Source organism: Sebastes fasciatus, chromosome 5 (genome assembly GCF_043250625.1).
Source record: "Sebastes fasciatus isolate fSebFas1 chromosome 5, fSebFas1.pri, whole genome shotgun sequence".
Classification (NCBI taxonomy): domain Eukaryota; kingdom Metazoa; phylum Chordata; class Actinopteri; order Perciformes; family Sebastidae; genus Sebastes; species Sebastes fasciatus.
In genome coordinates, this window is record NC_133799.1 from 32742192 (window position 1) to 32760283 (window position 18092).

Here is an 18092-nt window from a genome sequence, read left to right on the forward strand (position 1 = left end):
AATTAAAAAAAATATTTTGTATTAGATATTTAGTAGATCTTTTTGGTACTTCTATTCAAACTCAGGTATCAAATCGGTAACAGATTTCAAACCATACCCAGCCCTATTACAAAGGCCAGAGGGCCTAGAGTACTATTGTAGTGTGTGTTCCTGACAGTAAACATCTTCCCAACACAACCTTGAATCTTTGATCTGGCAGGATCAATCATTACTGTAGATACTTATGTAATTTCATTATTGTAAGGCTGCCCTTGATTATTCATTGTTAAGTTATTGTAGACTTCACTAACATTACATATTACATATAGGCATTTTTAATCAAACCTCATATTTCTTAACACCTATTTAGACAAACAGCACTTTGTCTAACATAGTGGTATGATTAATGAATTGTTGTAACATACAAAAAAGTCAGTGCTACGTAATTTCATCTCCTTTGCAAGTTCGCAGGCCTGTTGAGAATACTATGTGCCTGTAACAGCAGCTGTGGGGACCATGCTTGTTGTTGGAATCTGACTTCAGCACAGCGTCACTGTCAGGCCTAAAAATAACTGAAAGACAAGCAGCCCGTCCCAATGACTTGGCAAACGCTTTTTGCCATGCTGCCCGCTCCATGTTGATCTAACCGGCCTCTCAGCTACAAAACAGCTTTTTTTACTGGAAGGATGAGCCATTATTTCCATTCTCTGCTTCTGTGGTGAGTTTGTTGTTGGTTTACTTATTTCATTTTGCAATATTTTCATGACAGGAAATGTAATGTGTTGTTGGCCCCAGGGGAGATTAGAGTCATATTATTACAGTATATCATACTAATCATGAGCCAAAAGTACTTTGTCGTCCTTGTAACAACACAGTGATGCCATACTTAAGAAGACAGTTAAGGAACAACATGTGTTTTCTGCTCAAATCAGAAAGGTCAGAGAGGAAAAACTGTTTTCGAACTAAGTTCTAAACTTAAGACTCAAAATGTCTCTTCAATTCCCTTTTAGGCCTTTTGTATCTGCACCATTGTACAAAAACAAGTTATTTTATCATGCATTGTAAAATCAAAGAAAAATATTTTATCATACACTAGGGCTGGGAAATATATCGATATATCGATATCGTGATGTGAGACTAGATATTCTTTTGATTTTGGATTTTGTAATATCGTAATATGGCATAAAGTGTCTTATAAATGTCTATTCCTGGTTTTAAAGGCCCCATATCATACTCATTATCAGGTTCATACTTGTATTTTGTGTTTCTACTAGAACATGTTTACATGCTATAATGTAAAAAAATATATATATTTTCCTCATACTGTCTGCCTGAATATGCTTGTATTTATCCTCTGTCTGAAACGCTCCGTTTTAGCTCATTTCAACGGAATTACGTTGCTAGGTAACAGTTTGGATCCATGTTTACTTCCTGTCAGCTGATGTCATTTACATACACTGCAATACGTTTAAAACCATGTAATGGTCTAAATATTGTATATTTGTGACATCACAAATGGACAGAAATCCTGACGGCTTGTTTCAAACGCACAATTTCTGAATATGGGCTGTGTGTATTTCTCCGTATATTGGACATTTCAATACTTTCACAGTATTTATATAGCACTTAAACCTGCTTTATACTATAACAGACATGACAATCTCACTCTCTTACAATATGGGACCTTTAAAGGCTGCATTACAGTAAAGTGATGTGACTTTCTAATCTTACCAAACTATTGTAGCTGTTCTATTATTTGCTTTTATATTGCCCACTTAGTCATTATATCCACATTACTGATGATTATTTATCAACAATCGAGGTATTTGGTCAAAATGATTGTGATATTTGATTTTCTCCATATCTCCCAGTCCTATCATAAACCCCTTTTTGTAAGTAATAAATGACAAACTATTCCTGTAGACCACCTACAATCTACAGGTGAAGATGCAGTTTCTCTATATGATGCAGTTACTTAAAAATCCTGTTAATCAGGCCTGCAAAATTAAAAATAGTTTTGGAATAAGATTTTGTACTCCATGATGACATTATTGCTGATAATTTGTGAAGAATAATTAGACATGATTTCTTCTGCATATTTATGCATTTTTTTCTCCACTTGCAGGTAAGCTGTCAACTCATTTTTTGACCGTCCCTGCTGAAAGACGATTTGACCTACTGAAGTTGACCATGGTGCGCAATGTGGATGACCTGGACTACTGCCTGGCCTCCCATCCTCAGAGCATTCTGGAGGGCTTGCGCTCCTTCTGCTCTCACCCCAAACTGGTGGATGTAACGCTGAGTGCAGGCGGTCGGGACTTCCCCTGTCACCGCGGCGTGCTGGCCCTCTGCAGCACATACTTCCACAGCATGTTCTCGGGGGACTTTGTGGAGAGCATAGCTGCGCGCGTGGAGCTTCATGATGTCGATCCTGATATACTCGGCTACTTGCTGGACTTTGCCTACACGGGCAAACTGACCATCAACCAGAGCAACGTGGAGGGGCTGATCTGCACCTCCAGCAAGCTGCAGTTCCAGACAGTGAGGGCCGTGTGCAGCCGATACCTTCAGCACCAGATCGATGCGACCAACTGCCTGGGAATCCTGGAGTTTGGGGCAATTCATGGCTGCCCTGAGGTGATGGCCAAAGCATGGGCCTTCCTCTTGGAGAACTTTGAGGCCGTGCAACAAGGTGAGGAGTTTCTCCTGCTGGGAAAGGACAGGCTGGTCGCCTGCCTGTCCGACGAAGGACTACAAATCCGGACAGAGTGCACCCGTGTGGAGGCCATCCTGATATGGGTCAGGCACCACAATGAGTCTCGGCTCTGCCACCTCACTGAACTCCTCACCTTGTCCCGTCTCCCTCTCCTCAGCCTGGACTACCTGGCGGACACCCTACTGAAGGACAGTCTGGTGCAGGCCTCCCCCAGCTGCAGAGAGGCCGTGGAAAAAATTCACAGAGAGGTTAGTGAGTTTACACTTCCTCCTTCTTTTCGCTCTTATCTTTTGTTTGCACAATCTGAGTGGATTTCCAAAAAACAATCATGACTTTTACTTTTCTAGAAGATGGATTCGGCACCAGAATACACGGACAGACTCAACTCTCTGAGCCCACAACCAAACCTGCAAGAGGTGCTGTTGGTAATGGGTGGTCGATCACTGGACGACTCAGACGATGACGACGACTCCGATGAAGAGGACAGAGACCCGAGACTGCTGCCCAGGAACTGTGCCTTCTACAACACAAAGACAAGTACAAACATTGCTTTTTTTGCACATATCAAAATGTCAAGTTTGTTTAAGTTCAGGATCCGTTTCACAACAGAAATTTGTTGTGAAATATCTGTCGGACTCCTTGAAACAGTTTGGCAGATGTGTCGTAGGTCGTTAAATGTAGTGTTGACAGAAAAACGGCTCGGCGGGAACGAGGTCTGAATGTGACAAAGTTGGACCATCTTCTCGGTTCCTCAAATGAGCGTGTTATTGAGCAGAGCTGGAAGAAGACGTCCCTGCTGTGTTTTTCATATGGTGTGTTAGCGAAAAGATTGTTGCATCTCACCCCTAAGATTTCTGGACAACTCCAGCCACAATGTTGAGGGATCTGCCAGAAAAGTTACATTTAAACTTTCTTTCTTGACCTAACTTTGACTTAACTATCATTTAAATGGTCCTTGAGGACTTGTATGCGTTTTTGCCCAGTTTCACTGGTATACAGTTTCATTTGCATACTGTATTTGTGAAAACATTTATATGATATTGTAATTCAAGTGGCCCCGGGGTAGGCAGTTTTCTGGACAAGTAAAAAAAAAAAAAGCCAAAATTTGAAAATACAGCCCTCATCCCACAGCTCTCCCTTCTCTGTCCTAACGCTTTGTACAGTAATCTGTATGAGTACTAGTCATTCAGTTTAAACATCATCCCGAGCATGATTGTGATCCCGATGCCGATATATAGTGGCAATTCTAGGAGAATTCCCGTCCTGTTTTCTTTGCAAACTTGAGGGCCTGTAAAGCCCTTTGAGATGACATACTGTGATTCGAGGCTCTAGCAAGCTACAATATTGGCGAAGCGTTCCAGAGATGGAGAGAAAATGTTTCTAATAGTTTAGTCTTCTTCTAACCGTAGTCGTCACAGCTGCATCACAGCTGCGCCAGAGCGGTGAGCTCCCACAGAAGGCTAAACTATTAGAGAGATGGAGAGTAAATGATGCTTGCCCCGAGGTACTGCTGTAGCCAGGGCCGGCTTAAGGCATATGTCATAGAGGGCGATCGACTATTGCGCCACCATCTGGGGGGCGCTGGTTGCCTTCTAAAAAAAATAAAAAATAATAATAATTTAAAAAACAAATGTCGGTTGGCGCCCTTCCTCATTTTCTGCATTGAGGTAACAAATGAAATACACTTTTCACACCTGTAACTCTCTTTCTCACACTTTCTCATCTGCCCAGCCGCACTTATTGGTTAATAAAAGTGTCAATTGTAGTGAAACTGACTAAACACCTTTAAGCCAACAGTATCAGGGACCAATGTTTATTTATATTATAATAAATACAGTTATTCATGAAAATAAAAATCAGAATTTTTGTCTTAAAGGGAGTTTGTAACTTTTTAAGCATATAAATGTACCGGGTCGGGACACATGGGCGCTCGCATATGCGCACTCGCGTGTGGCTGAAGTCTCTGCTCCTCTGCCTGCTTGCCTTCACTCACACCGCGCGCTCTCGCTCCACCTCAAGACGTGAACGTGCGCTCACTCGACAATGCAGAAGAGTTAGTTTAGCTCTGAGAATATCTAGTGAATGTACAGTTGTACCATTGTGATGTCTGTGTTGTGGTTTTTGGGGCTAGGGTAAGAGTTCTGGGGGGTTGAACGGCAGAAGGCTAAACTATTAGAAACATTTTCTCTCCATCTTTGAAACGCTTCGCCGATATTTTCTGTCTTCCTTTCTTTGGGCAGTTTGTAGTGTGGGCAGCTGTTGCTAATGCTGTAATAGCAACTTTTGCCTGCAGGATGTTCTGCCATTGAATCAGGCTTTCACTATCTGAAGGGACGAGAACACATACTGTATCTGTATTTCTAGAACAGCAAATAGGAACGCTCTCTCTCTGAAATGACTTGTGATTGGCCAAAGTCTCCTGTCACGGACTAGATTTGAATTACAATATGCTGAAAAGTTTTCATGGATTTTTTGCCCAATGATGCCAAAAATATACTGCCTACCCCAGCTTTAACTCCCTTTTCTTTTTCTCTGCAGAACAGTGGCACGAGCTCCCTAATTTCCCCAACACGAACAAGTGGGGTTACGCCCTGGTCTCCTTGAACAATGATGTGTATGTCACAGGTGGGTTAAAGTGCATGCAACACAGTGGTGCAAAAGGAGAAGAAGTAATGATAAACGGTTCTGCCCATAACTCACTTCTCTTGTAAGGAATGTAAAACAAAGTGTTTTTTTCTGTCTGACAAGGTGGCTCGCGAGGTTCGAATACCAACACCTGGTCGACCACAGAGACCTGGAAGTACATCACACGAGAGGGGAGGTGGGTTACTGTGGCACCCATGCTCCGGCCTCGGACTAACCACACGTCGGCAACGCTCAACGGGGAGATTTACGTCATTGGAGGTGAGAAAATAAATACAGTCCTGCATGTGGTGCCTTAAACCTGCAGTGCAATGGAAAACTTTGGCAAACCCAAATAGCTCATCTGCCCTTAAAGGCACAGTTTGGGTGTTCTGAAGTGGGGTTGGATGAGGTACTTATCCATAGTCAATGTATTATCTACATTAGATGGCGGTCGGCACGCCCCCAGTTTGGAAAAACAGACAGGAGTACCAACATGGGAGCAAAGCAATGTACTGCTGCGGACGGGGCCGGCAGCAAAACTTATTTTAGACCCCTTAAGGCCCCCTTAAAGGGACTGTTTGTAACTTCTTACACGTATAAATGCCTGCTTGCAATGAAAGCCATTGTATCCATCTATGCTCTGGTCAATGCCACCAGACTACATTGAAAATACCTTTAATTTTACCTTGCAGAACACGGGGGGTTGGCTGGTCTACCACTGCCTGGATCACTTAGTTTGTGCTATTGTGTGACTTTGGTGAATTCGAACTAACCAAAGTCATACAATAACACAAACAAACTGACCGATTGAGGCAGCAGTAGATCAGCAACTCCCATGTTCTGCAAGGTAAAATTACTGTTTTTTTCAATGGAGTCTGGTTGCTTTGGCAAGAGCATAGATAAGGCTTCAGTTCCCCGTCGGAAACAGACCGCACAGCTGTCTGACGTAAGGTAAACCGAGAAAGATATTCTAAATATAGCGTACACTTAAACTGATATTGATTTTTATTAGGTGGCCTTTCTCTTAGTTGGCTAAAATATGTTTTGCTGCCGGCCCGTCCACAGCAGTACATTGCTTTGCTTCCGTGCGGTAACTCCTGTCTGCTTCTCCAAACTGGGGGCGTACCGACCGTCATCTACTGTAGGTAATACACTCACTATGGATAAGTTCCTCATACAACCCCACTTTAAAACACCCAAACTATCCCTTTAATGACTTACCTCTACAGTGATAGATAGAATCTGCTTGCATGTCTTCTCGCTGGTTTAATAGTTTTAAATATGGTTCTAGGAACAGGGCAGCATTTAAACAGCATTTAAATGTAAGTATTTGTTTACATTTATGAGAGCATGATTCAACCTCATCACTCCTTCTACTTACACTTCCTTCCTTTAGGTACCACGTCAGACCGTGTTGAAGTTGAGCATTATGACCCTTACAACGACACCTGGGCCTTGACGTGCCCCGCCTTAAAATATGTGACTAACTTCACCGCCACAGCGTGTCATGGGAAGCTCTATGTGATTGGCTCGTGTGCTGTGAAGTACAACGCTTTGGCTATGCAGTGTTACAACCCTGTTATAGGTAAGGATGATCAAAGCAAACCTCATGCCTCAGAGGACCCAGCTTTTTTTTCACCCAAATCTTTATTGGCAAGAGATTTGTAACATTAAATGACAACAAGTTAAAAAGCTGTTTTGGAAATGCATTTGGAATATTTCATTCATTTATGCAGTCCTGTTGGTTTAGCTCCATTTCCAATAGCTTCTAATTGCTTTTTTACTTGCTATTTATGGTATTTCAACCAAATATTTATTGCTTCATAGTACAATTCCTTCAACGCAATTACAGAGATAAAGTGCCATACTGTACAACTACATATCTTAGTATTTGCTACAACATTAGGCTCTCTTTCCCCATGTCTTTTAAACCTATCATGTTTTTTTGATTTTCTCTTTCCTTTAGTTTGTTATTACGTTTTTTGTGCATGTAAAAGGTCTACAAAGTAACAAAGCCCAAAGTCCACGCTGAAGGGAGTTACTCTCCCCCACAGACACACTGCTCCTGAACTGTCTGAAACGCCTTGCTTGAAGTCCTGCCTTTTCTTCTGTAACATGGTGATGTCACCAAGTAACACATTTTTGCCTAGCGGCTAGTTTGGCACACCCTCAAACAAAGCTAGTTAGAGTGGAGCTGGAGCAGAGTCTAAAGAGTTTGGTTCAGTTGACCAACCACAGCAGTAGGCCAGCTGACCAATCAGAGCAGACTGGGCTTTTTGAGAGTGGGGGGAGCAGGAGCTCAAACAGAGCGTTTCAGACAGAGGGTGAAAAGACGTGCTGCAGCACACCCGGTATGAAAAAAAAGAAGTGTTTTCTGAACATCAAAGCATGTAAATATGTTCTAGTAGAAACCCCAAATACAAGTATGAACCAGAGAATAAGCATAATAGGTCCCCTTTAAATATTTAGTTGAGTGTTTATCATTATTGATCAATCCTTGATGATGATAAAGCTGTTGTTTTTTTCCACAAAATGTGTGGTTAAAGGATTTATTTAATAGTGTAACCTTATTGTCATGTCACTTATTGTGTTGACTCATTATAAAGCTATTGACTGAAGTGCCATTCTATTTTCTTTACATTTCCTTACAGGAACCCAAACATAATTTGTAATTCAGTATGGATATTTGTCTTTTCTTTATTCTTCTCAATCATATGTGTGTTTACATGTTTGTTTTTTTACAGAGAGCTGGATCAGCATATGTTCACCCTTCATCCCTAAGTATTTGTCCTCTCCTCGTACTGCCTGTGTGGATGGAACTATTTATCTGGTTGCTGACAACACTAAGAAAGTCTACTCTTATGATCCAGAGGCAAACATGTGGCAGAAGGTGGGCTCAGATATCACTGCTGACTATAGGCATAATACAGTAATACAATCCCTTGTATCAATGCTAATTCAACAGGACAAAAAGCTAAACGAATCAGTTTTCATTCTCCTGATATTTTGCCCTCAGCTGTACGTTGACATTTCCTCTCTTTCCAGGTCCAGCTTCTTCACATGCTCCATGAGAATGGTGGTCTGGTATCGCTGGATGGGAAGCTCTTTGTCACTGGAGGCCATTGGAAAGGTATGGAGGGGGACTACGGGGTGGAAGTGGAAGTTTACAACCGAGCGGCCAACACCTGGGAGGTGGAGGGCTACCTGCCAAGACTTTGGTTCTACAGTGGAGTCTGCACCATCTTCCTAGATCCATCCCAGTGGCCTGAGCTTTTCCCCATAGATGCAACATAATGGCCTCTTGTTCCTGATGGGACTACACTCAGGGTCAAGGAGTTCGCAGAGACATGTTCCCATGTTACAATGCAAATGTTTATCCCAGGACGTCATTATGCCCTAGAATAGTTAGTTACATGATCCTCAGGTATTCTCTTGGTTGTTTTTAGGACCTTGCTTGTCTGCTCAGCAGGTGTTTATTTATACTTTGTATCACGTGTTTGAGATCGGAATTCCTTTTTTGTGTGTTATTGAATGGTGCTTGTGAATCATTAAATCTTTGCAGAGTGAATATTATTATTAGTGTTGGTTGTACCTCACTGGTTTGGAACTAGAAATCCTCAAATTATTAATAAAATGTGTTTCTGTGTTACCTGGTCAACCAGATGTAAAAGTCCTCTGAGAGAAACACAGTTCACGTTTCCTTTATAGTGCCCTGATGATCATTAACCCACTGGAATCCTGTAACCTGGCTCATTGCGTCGGTCCTGCCATGGAAACACACAAGCCAGCATTCTATTCCTATGGCAACGGCCCGGAAGCGCGTGGTCGCCATGGCAACGTCGGCTGGGACTTGCCTGCAGACGCTCCTAAAGTTTCTTGTCTAAAAAGTTGTGTCAGTGATTTGTTTTCAACCCTCAAGCCTTGTCCTGTATGCAGGTACCAGCTCAGAACGACGAATGAAACGTTACCAGCTAGCTAGCTAACATTGTGTTGTTAAAACTGCGCCACTTTTACGATGAGTTCTGAACAGGAGCAAGGTGCACATTCACCAAGACTGGAGGCTGTGATTCAGGTCGGTAACTGACTATAACTGTGACTATAAGCTAGCTGACGTTAACCTAACTTTAGCTGTTGTTAGTTAACTCGTCTTTCATGCTTCAGCAGGCTTTTTTCCCACAGAGGACACTTTAAAATGTCAACGTAGGAAACCAGAAAATACAATTAAAGATGGCTGAACTCCATTTATGCTGCTTCGGTTTCAGGGTCCTGGTATTTAGTGTGTGCTGTCTTACTGTCACACTGTCATGGTTTACTGGCTTTACTGGGACAGTTATTATTAATACAAGTTGCTGGGACAAGTAAAAAAAACTTGAAAAAGGGAAAAAGGCCTATTGAAAAAGATATGATATTCCTTTATTAGTCCAGTAGTGGGAACATGTGCAGTGTGCAGCAGCAAAGGGGATAGTGCAGAAAACAAGATGCATCAGCTAACACAGTAAAAAAGAGCTAAACAAAGTGTAACAAAATATGAACCATTTAAATAGAAGGAAGTATAAAAAAGGATCTGTATATACAGTATTGACAATAAACAGACTATTAACAAAATTGCATAAGTGTAAAACGATATTGCACAGTGAGAATGAATGAATGAATGAAATTCCACCTGAAGATATCAGGTTATTGTCAGTGTTTTGGTGTGAAAAGAGTGGTGGAATAACTGAGCTTTTACTTAGTAAAAGTAGCATAAAACAGTGTAGAAAGTTATGCATTCTCCATTTTTCTTGAGTAAAAAAAACACAATTATTTGCATGGAAATATACTTAAAGTAGCAAAAGTAAAAGTACCCTTTATACAAAATGGACCATCTCAAGAATAACATATATTTTGTAATTGTAATATAATTATTGATTAAATAATGTAAGCATCACTTTAATGTTGCAGCTGGTAAAGCCAGAGCTAATTTTAACTATTTCATATACTGAGGATTAGTTTAATTTATAATAATACATCATAATGTATTTGTTGATTATATTTAATGGAATAGAAGCATAAAGTAGCAGGAAATGGAAATACTCAGGTAAAGTACAAGTACCTCAAATTGTACTTATAAGTACTTGGACTTGAAAATGCATTTAGTTACTTTCTACCTCTATTGAAAGGAAAACTTACAAACACAGTACTAAAATGGTATTAAGTAAATAAATTACCCTATTGGATAAGTTAGGATTTCGGTACATTTTGTTCTCCAGTGGTTGAGAGTAACTAAGTACATTTACTACTAGCAGTAGTAGTACTGCTGTAGTATTGTGCATAAGTACAATTTGTAGGTACCTGTGCTTTACTTAAAAATATCCACTTTATGCCATTTCACACTACATGTGTTACACTACTTTTCAGAGGGAAATATTGTACTTTTTACTCCACTACATTGATCTCTAAGTTATAGTTACTTTACAGATCAAAAACCTTCATACAAAACATATGAAATATTATGCATTGTTATAATTAAAATACCCTAAACTATATAAAGTAGCTACAATTTAAAAAATGACTCCCATGGTAATGAATCAATAATGATAATCCAGTAACATAACATATATAATAAATGAATCTCTGAAAGGGTCCATTCTGCATACCATTACTGTTGAGTAAGTACATTTTAGTGTTTATACTTCTGAATCTTTAGTTACGTAAACTTTGAATGTGGACCACCACTGTTGTCCTCATAGTCTATCCTCAATGAGTTGGGCCTTTTCTGTTCAGTTATGTAAGTAGCAGTAAGTAGCACCTTTCAGAGAAAACGATCACAAAGTGCTTCACAAGAATAAAAAATATTAAAAATAAGACCATAAAACAGTAAGGAAACAAACATAAACAACAACAGACCTTAAAAACACACAAAATTACAAACACACATGTTATGTGATATGTTGGGGTGACTGGTATGATTGTAGAAGCTGGAGGAGTCTCTGCTCCACTCTGATGGCAGCTCAGGGGAGAGGTCTCTGACACTTCGAGGTGATGGACAGGAGTCCGGTGTCATGCCCACGCCTGTCTCCACCCGCATCCGCCAGATCATCACCCGCAACCTGGCAGAGCAGCCAGCTGGTAGATAAAAAAGTTTTAATTCAAACTGAACACAAGCAGTACAAACAATAAATCTGCCTTGCTGGATAATCAGTTATCATTACACCCAATGTGGTAAGATTGACACTTCTGCATGCATGATCTGTTTCCTTATCCTAGGTGACAGCTCTGAGGTCAGTGAGGTGGAGGAGAGCAGGGCCATGAGGGAGCAGCTTTCTCCGAGCCAGATGGACCGTGACCAGCTTCGGGTCAAACAGACCAATCTCACAGACAGGGTAGGAGTGACACAGGTCAAGACCAAGCGGTGGAACATTATTTATATTTTTAGCATTCGTTGTACCCATTGCTACCCAATGCGGAAGTGCCTTAAACTTGCATTCTTTCTAACAGCCAGCAGGGGGCGACTCCTCTGGTTACAAAAAGAAGTCTGATTGTATAGAAGTCAACGAGAAAATGACCCTACTTCTCACTTAAGGCCCATATCAGTATCTGCTCTTCAGAAGGCAGCCAGAAAGTACATATTCACCATCACATCTCAGGAGTGGGGTTTTGGCAATAATTTAATAATCATTGGCTTTCAGTGGTTTCATATAATGATGATATCCCGTTGTTGAAATTAATAATTCCAGGCAAATTGTAAGTAAATCTAGGTCTGAAAAGTGAAGCTAGTGCGGAAGTGCCTTAAACTTGCATTCTTTCAAATAGCCAGCAGGGGGCGACTCCTCTGGTTGCAAAAAGAAGTCTGATTGGATAGAAGTCTATGAGAAAATGAGCCTACTTCTCAGTAAACATGGTAAACATGAGTTTATGGTCTCAATCGCTAGTTTCAAGTCTTCTTCAATACAGCATGATTTTCATTTAGTAAATTATGGTCTGTTTTAGAGTCAAACAAACCATAAGAGCGTGATTGACAGGTCGCTTCCATGGCATTGTCCCTGTTTTCGTCTTAGAGCTTTAACCCTTTCACTGTGTGTTTTCAGTTCATGTAAGTCAATAGTAACATTTTGGTCGCCTAAAAATGTCTAATTCAGCGTTCGGTTGTACTTAGCTCCACCCTCTCGTGTCATTTCTGGTTGCAAAAAAACAAGATGGCGTCCAAAATGTTAAACTCGAGGCCTCAAAACGGCAGTCCACAAACCAATGGGTGACGTCACGCTGACTACGTCCACTTCAAGTAGAATGTTTGTTCTATAACGGAAAGGGAAAAAAATCTGATTTTATCACTTTTAACACTTTTTCTAACTGAGGCTGCATTGGCACACTTTGTTGATCATGTCAGATGTCAATGCAGCTCTTACAGGAGTTGGAGTATGTGATACTGCAGATGGTAAATTTGTGCAGTTTTGTTTGGAGATGAGATCAAGACGGTCAGCCACACTAGAGCATTGACTGCAAAAAAGCTGCATGCGTTTGAAATGGAATATGGTTACAGTAAACATCAGTGTACCACCGCTCTTTCCAGCAGGGAAAGCCTTTTGGGGCTGAACAAACAAACAGTGTGGGAAGGTTGAAACAGCTTTGCATGTACTGTAGTGGAAACTGAGGGGGGGAAGTTGGTAATATACATGTGCAAACTCTAATTAATGTAACTTGGCACAAGCACATATTTTATGTCATACATTTTTCCTTTAATTAACCGCTGTAGAATTACAGTTTACATGTTACAGTAAGTACTGTGTAAGCGTCCATTGTGTGTGTGTGGGTGGCTGAGTGTGGATGCATGTGTGTGTATGTGTTTGTACGTGTAAATAAGAGAGGGGAGGGTGCTTCATGAAGGGTTTCCTTGTGGTCTGCTCAGGTTGACTCAGACCCCCTGTGCTCACGAGGGCCGGCGTCTCCCTTCACAGCCCCCCCATGGTTGCCCCCGCTATGTAGCGGCTGCTGTTTTGGGGGGAAATTGTGAAGGTCACTGGCCTCCTCCCTTGAGACCGTCGAAGAAAAAGCTCATTTTTCATGGTGCACAAAGCAGCCATTCGTGATAACACTGCCCTCATTCTGCTGCTTAAATCTAATGAACACCCACTGCTTGCTTTACTCTTGGAACTTATTTTAAAACCAAGGCTATAAATATAACTTAATTAACTTGGCAGATATATATAGCGTATTTATTTTGTTGATATTTTTAGATGTGTGAAATGGCACTAAACAGAAAACAAACCTGAGCAAGTGTTGCTGATATCTGATTCCATGCCACCGAGTAGCAATTTGAAGTGTGGAGGAGTGCAAGGTTAGCACGAGATCTACCTTTTTTTCATCACAGAAATTATAACTGTTAACGCAGCTGAATGTTTTTTATCCGGTGGTGTCTCACAAGTCAAGAGGTTCATTGACAGACTCCTGTTGTGACTCGTTTCTTCCAGAGACAACATTTTTTTCCCTGCCAAGCAACATGATTTTTCGGCAGCTTTGCTGTAATGTGATGTTAATGCTAGTGTGCTAATCAATCCCCCAGGCGCCAAATATACTGCCTTGGCTGTGGCATCCGTGTGGAGGTAACGTTTAGGCCAATGTAAGTCTTACCTCCATATGGCTTTCTCCTTCAACATTCACTGCCGAAGGGATCACTGAATGAATAATATCACATACATATACATGATCCATTTAATTTGTCAGCATGTTTTGAGGCCCATATCAGTATCTGCTCTTGAGAAGGGAGCCAGAAAGTACATATTCACCATCACATCTCAAGAGTAGGGTTGGGCAATAATTCAATAATCATTGGCCTCTAGTGTTTTCATATAATGTTGATATCTCGTTGTTGAAATTGATAATTCCAGGCAAATTGTAAGTAAATCTAGGTCTGAAAAGTGAAGCTAATGCGGAAGTGCCTTAAACTTGCATTCTTTCTAATAACCAGCAGGGGGCGACTCCCCTGGTTGCAAAAAGAAGAGAGTCTATGAGAAAACCAGCCTACTGCTCACTTGATTTATTACCTCAGTAAGCATTGTAAACATGAGTTTATCGTCTCAATCACTAGTTTCGAGTCTTCTTCAATACAGCATGATGTTCATTTAGTGAATTATGGTTCCATTTAGAGTCAAATAGACCATAAAGCAGGGGATGCTTTAGGGCGTTGCTACCTTTTAATTGGCAGGTTGCTAACACGACGTTGTCCGGCTTGGGAGTTGTCTGTGTTTCCGTCTTAGAACTTTAACCCTTTCACAGTGTGTTTTCAGCTCATGAAAGTTATTTGTAACATTTTGGTCACCTAACAATGTCTTTTTCAGCGCTCGGTTGTACTTAGCTCCAGCCTTTCACGTCACTTCTGGCTGCAAAAAAACAAGATGGTGGCCAAAATTTCGAACTCAAGGCTTCAAAACGGCAGTCCACAAAGCAATGGGTGACGTCACGGTGACTACGTCCACTTCAAGTAGAATGTTTGTTCTGTAACGGAAAGGGAAACGACGGCCAAAATGCACGTTGACTACGTCCACTTCTTATATACAGTCTATGAGTGAAACACAGTTAGTTGCAATGAACATAAATAAGGAAAATATAAGAACATAACAAATAAATGAGAAAATGATTCTTAATAATATTGATATAGCCCTGCCCTATTTACATCCATTATGTTTCTCAGTCTTGAAATAATAACTTACTTTTACTGTCAAGAAACGACAGTATTGTAACTGAAATTTGTCTTGATAATTTGCACATTGCTCATAATTCTGCACTGTGCATTCCTCTGAGTGCTGCAGTATAGTGTCCCTTAAGCAGTTTTGGTTGCATGTGTTGCTGACACTCAGTGTGGTGGGGGCCAGGTATTGCCCTGCCCATACTGTAACAGCCATCTTACACAGTCGCCAGCTCACAGCTGGAGTATGCCCTCCTGTCAGTTCCATGGGTCAAACAACCAGCCCTCATAACTACTACCAGGCCAATTTGCTCCATACCTTTTGGGATCAGGTTGATGAAATGTGACCAGGTATTTCTCATTCCAGTTTGTACAAAACCAAAGCCAACTTTGAAGCCAGCAGCAGGAGGGGGTTATTTCTCCATGGGCTTTGATTTCTCCAGCAAGATTACCATATTGTTGTGGCTTTAGTCATTTTCCAGGAGATTTGGTGACGATGGAGTCGCCACTGGTTGCTTGCAACGGTGCCAGTATAAGACTCCAGGAAGTCACTTCTTTCGGCCAAGAGATAGTCCCGCCGCCGCATGTAAACCCCTGTAACATTTGTCATTTTTACACTTCAGTTTTCATACGGATTAAACAAACATGATATAACGTGTTGATGAGTGAGCTTTAGAATTGATGCTGGTGGATTTTTTTTTTAAACTTTGGGCAGAGCCAGGCTAGCTGTTTCCCCCATTTCCGGTCATTGTGCTAAGCTAGGCTAACCAACTGCTGGCGGTAGCTCAATCTCCTCATCTAACTCTTGTCAAGAGAGCGAATAGGCATATTTGATATTGATCAGGAAGGCAGGATCCATTATCGGCTTTGACCCCTGACTAGTTAGATGTGACCTTGAAGAAATGGAAGGGTAGGAAGCTCAAGAAAGAGAGAGTTTTAGCGAGTTGAAGAGCTCCTTTAGCAATAGGCTTGTTATACCCAGGTGCCCTTCAGAGCGATTCAGGAAGTCATTTGTACCTGCTGCTGTGAAGTTTTTTAATTAACATTGTCGCTAACTATGACTGTTGATGATGATGATGATCTGATGTTGATGACTAGGTTGGTGGTTGTACTGAGGATCGTGGTAATGTTGTTGTCCATGAATATGTCGATGTCGATGTCATGCAGTCACATTGATGTTGATGTTTACACTATTTATTATGGTGCTGTGCTATCCCCTTGTTTTGAACTGTCTTGAGATGGGTATGTATTCTATTGTCTCATCTGTAGTCTGTCCTATCGTATCGTATCATACCGTACGTATCGTATCGTATCGCATCGTATCGCATTGTATCATATCGTATCGTATCGTATCGTATCGTATCCTACCGTATCGTACCGTATCGTACCCTACCGTATCGTATCGTATTGTATCGTATCGTATCAAATGATATCATACCGTACGTATCGTATTGTATCGTATCTTATCGTATCGTATCGTATCGTATCAAACCGTACGTATCGTATCGTATCGTATCGTATCGGATCGGATCGGATCGTACTTCCCAAAATGTTTACCATTCCTTTAAAGCATTTGTTTCAGTCTGAAACAAGGTTGTCTCTTTTGAGATATATTCTGGGAAGATGATACTAAATATGCTGCCCAACTACCCAAGTTTCTTTCTGAAATCCATCTTACTCTCACAGTGTCAGAATGTCAGCTGAAGCAGGCCCACCGCTGAATGTGTGACAGTTGAGAAACATACGTAGTTATCCCAAATCCCCATTTTTCCAAGCTTTCCTTGAGTCTCTCTGACCTGACAGAAGACCGTTAACGCAACACTGGTGAAGTCACACCTGGACTCTGAAAGCCTTCCTCTGTGTCTCTGTTAAGTCACTCTGATCTCTGATGACCCCAGAAAATTGCACGTGAACCAGGATAAACCTTGACCCAGTTTGTGAGCTGGATGGCCTCGGGAGGTTTTTAGAACATGTTGGGGTGAATTCTGAACCCTCTGTGTTGCTTTTGGAGCCCCGCCAGTGTGCATTTTCTCAGACATAGACATCTATACCCGACTGCCTGAACACTTAGAGAGTGGCCGCACAATACCGCAGTGTGGCAGTCAGTTGGATAAAGATAAACTCTTGCTGAATGATTTCTGACACCAACTGCCGTTTGCCAGTGCCCTCTGAAATCTTGAATCCCCTGGGTCTCCGCCTAAGAACCCCGTCAAACACAGTCGGAGCAGATAAAGTCTGTTTTTAGGGATTGTGTTACTGTCCCCTTTTACCCTGTTACCCCCCTCTGTTCCAGTTTGTTTTTCCTGCTGGCACAAACCCATTCATTTAGGCTGCAGTTTCAATGGAACGCTGCCACAAAGTCTGACTCTCTGAACTATCACGAAATTGTAAAAATTAATTGCCTTCCCCAGAGAAAATATTCTTAAAAGCCCATCCCGGCCCTGAATTTTTGATGAAAGTATTCCATTAAACCCTTTCAACATTTGACATTGGGCTACTCATGTTACCTGACTTTAAAGTCAAACATTAAGCACACTTTTCAGTTCTTTTTCACATGTCAAGAGTATCTAATCAGAAGTGAAGTCTTGAACTGACTGAGTTGTATATGTATATATAGTTTTAGTACAGCGTTGTCCTTGCCGGGGGGCATTGTGTTAAGTGCTGCAAGGCCAGTCACATGCTTGTGAGTACACAGTGTGTATTATTAGTTTGGCCGTATTTACACAGATCACTTGTATCTCTGTATGCCATCACAGCAGCTGTCCCCGTATCCAGAAGGTTCACTCCATAGTAACACACTCACAGCAGCTCCCTCCTCCTCCTCGCTTCCATTCTCCCTGTTTGTTATCCCACATTGTGTAATTACGGTCAGCGATGATACATAAACAGCTTTCACAATCAGCTGGGGCTCTTTCACAGAGTCAGCAGCACTCAGGGGGTAATGCGAGGGGAAGGGGGGAACGGGTATGTTGTTGAAGTAGGAGAGTACGTTTTTTGGGCAGCTTGGGGGCGATGGACATCCGCTCCAGCTGTGTTTAGGAATCTGACAGATAGTGCACTCCATTAATTCCCTTTATTAAGCCTCTGAGCCCAGGCCAAGCCAGGGAAAAC

The 18092-nt window shown here is 41.5% G+C and overlaps 2 protein-coding genes across 3 annotated transcripts in view; both read left to right on the forward strand.

Moving 5' to 3' along the window:
- Nucleotides 1–559: 559 nt before the first annotated feature.
- Nucleotides 560–8893, forward strand: klhl30 (kelch-like family member 30). The gene is made up of 8 exons (XM_074636511.1): nt 560–697; nt 2105–2943; nt 3043–3232; nt 5234–5320; nt 5444–5599; nt 6717–6905; nt 8065–8210; nt 8366–8893. The coding sequence occupies exons 2-8, from the start codon at nt 2170–2172 to the stop codon at nt 8612–8614; spliced, it is 1791 nt and encodes a 596-aa protein (XP_074492612.1). The 5' UTR covers nt 560–697; nt 2105–2169; the 3' UTR covers nt 8615–8893.
- A 156-nt stretch (nt 8894–9049) lies between these two features.
- Nucleotides 9050–18092, forward strand: part of crocc2 (ciliary rootlet coiled-coil, rootletin family member 2) — a 46345-nt gene continuing 37302 nt past the window's right edge. For both annotated transcript variants that reach the window (XM_074636506.1, XM_074636505.1), the window contains exons 1-3: nt 9050–9392; nt 11275–11428; nt 11567–11682. In XM_074636506.1, the coding sequence (XP_074492607.1) occupies nt 9336–9392; nt 11275–11428; nt 11567–11682 (327 nt within the window). In that variant the 5' untranslated portion in view covers nt 9050–9335. The remainder of the gene's footprint in view (nt 9393–11274; nt 11429–11566; nt 11683–18092) is intronic.

Coding starts and splice junctions, on each gene's coding strand:
- klhl30 (XM_074636511.1), top strand. CDS start 2,170: ATGGTGCGCAATGTGGATGACCTGGACTACTGCCTGGCCTCCCATCCT. Junction 5,321..5,443: donor CAATGATGTGTATGTCACAG/GTGGGTTAAAGT, acceptor CTGTCTGACAAG/GTGGCTCGCGAGGTTCGAAT. Junction 6,906..8,064: donor GTGTTACAACCCTGTTATAG/GTAAGGATGATC, acceptor GTTTTTTTACAG/AGAGCTGGATCAGCATATGT.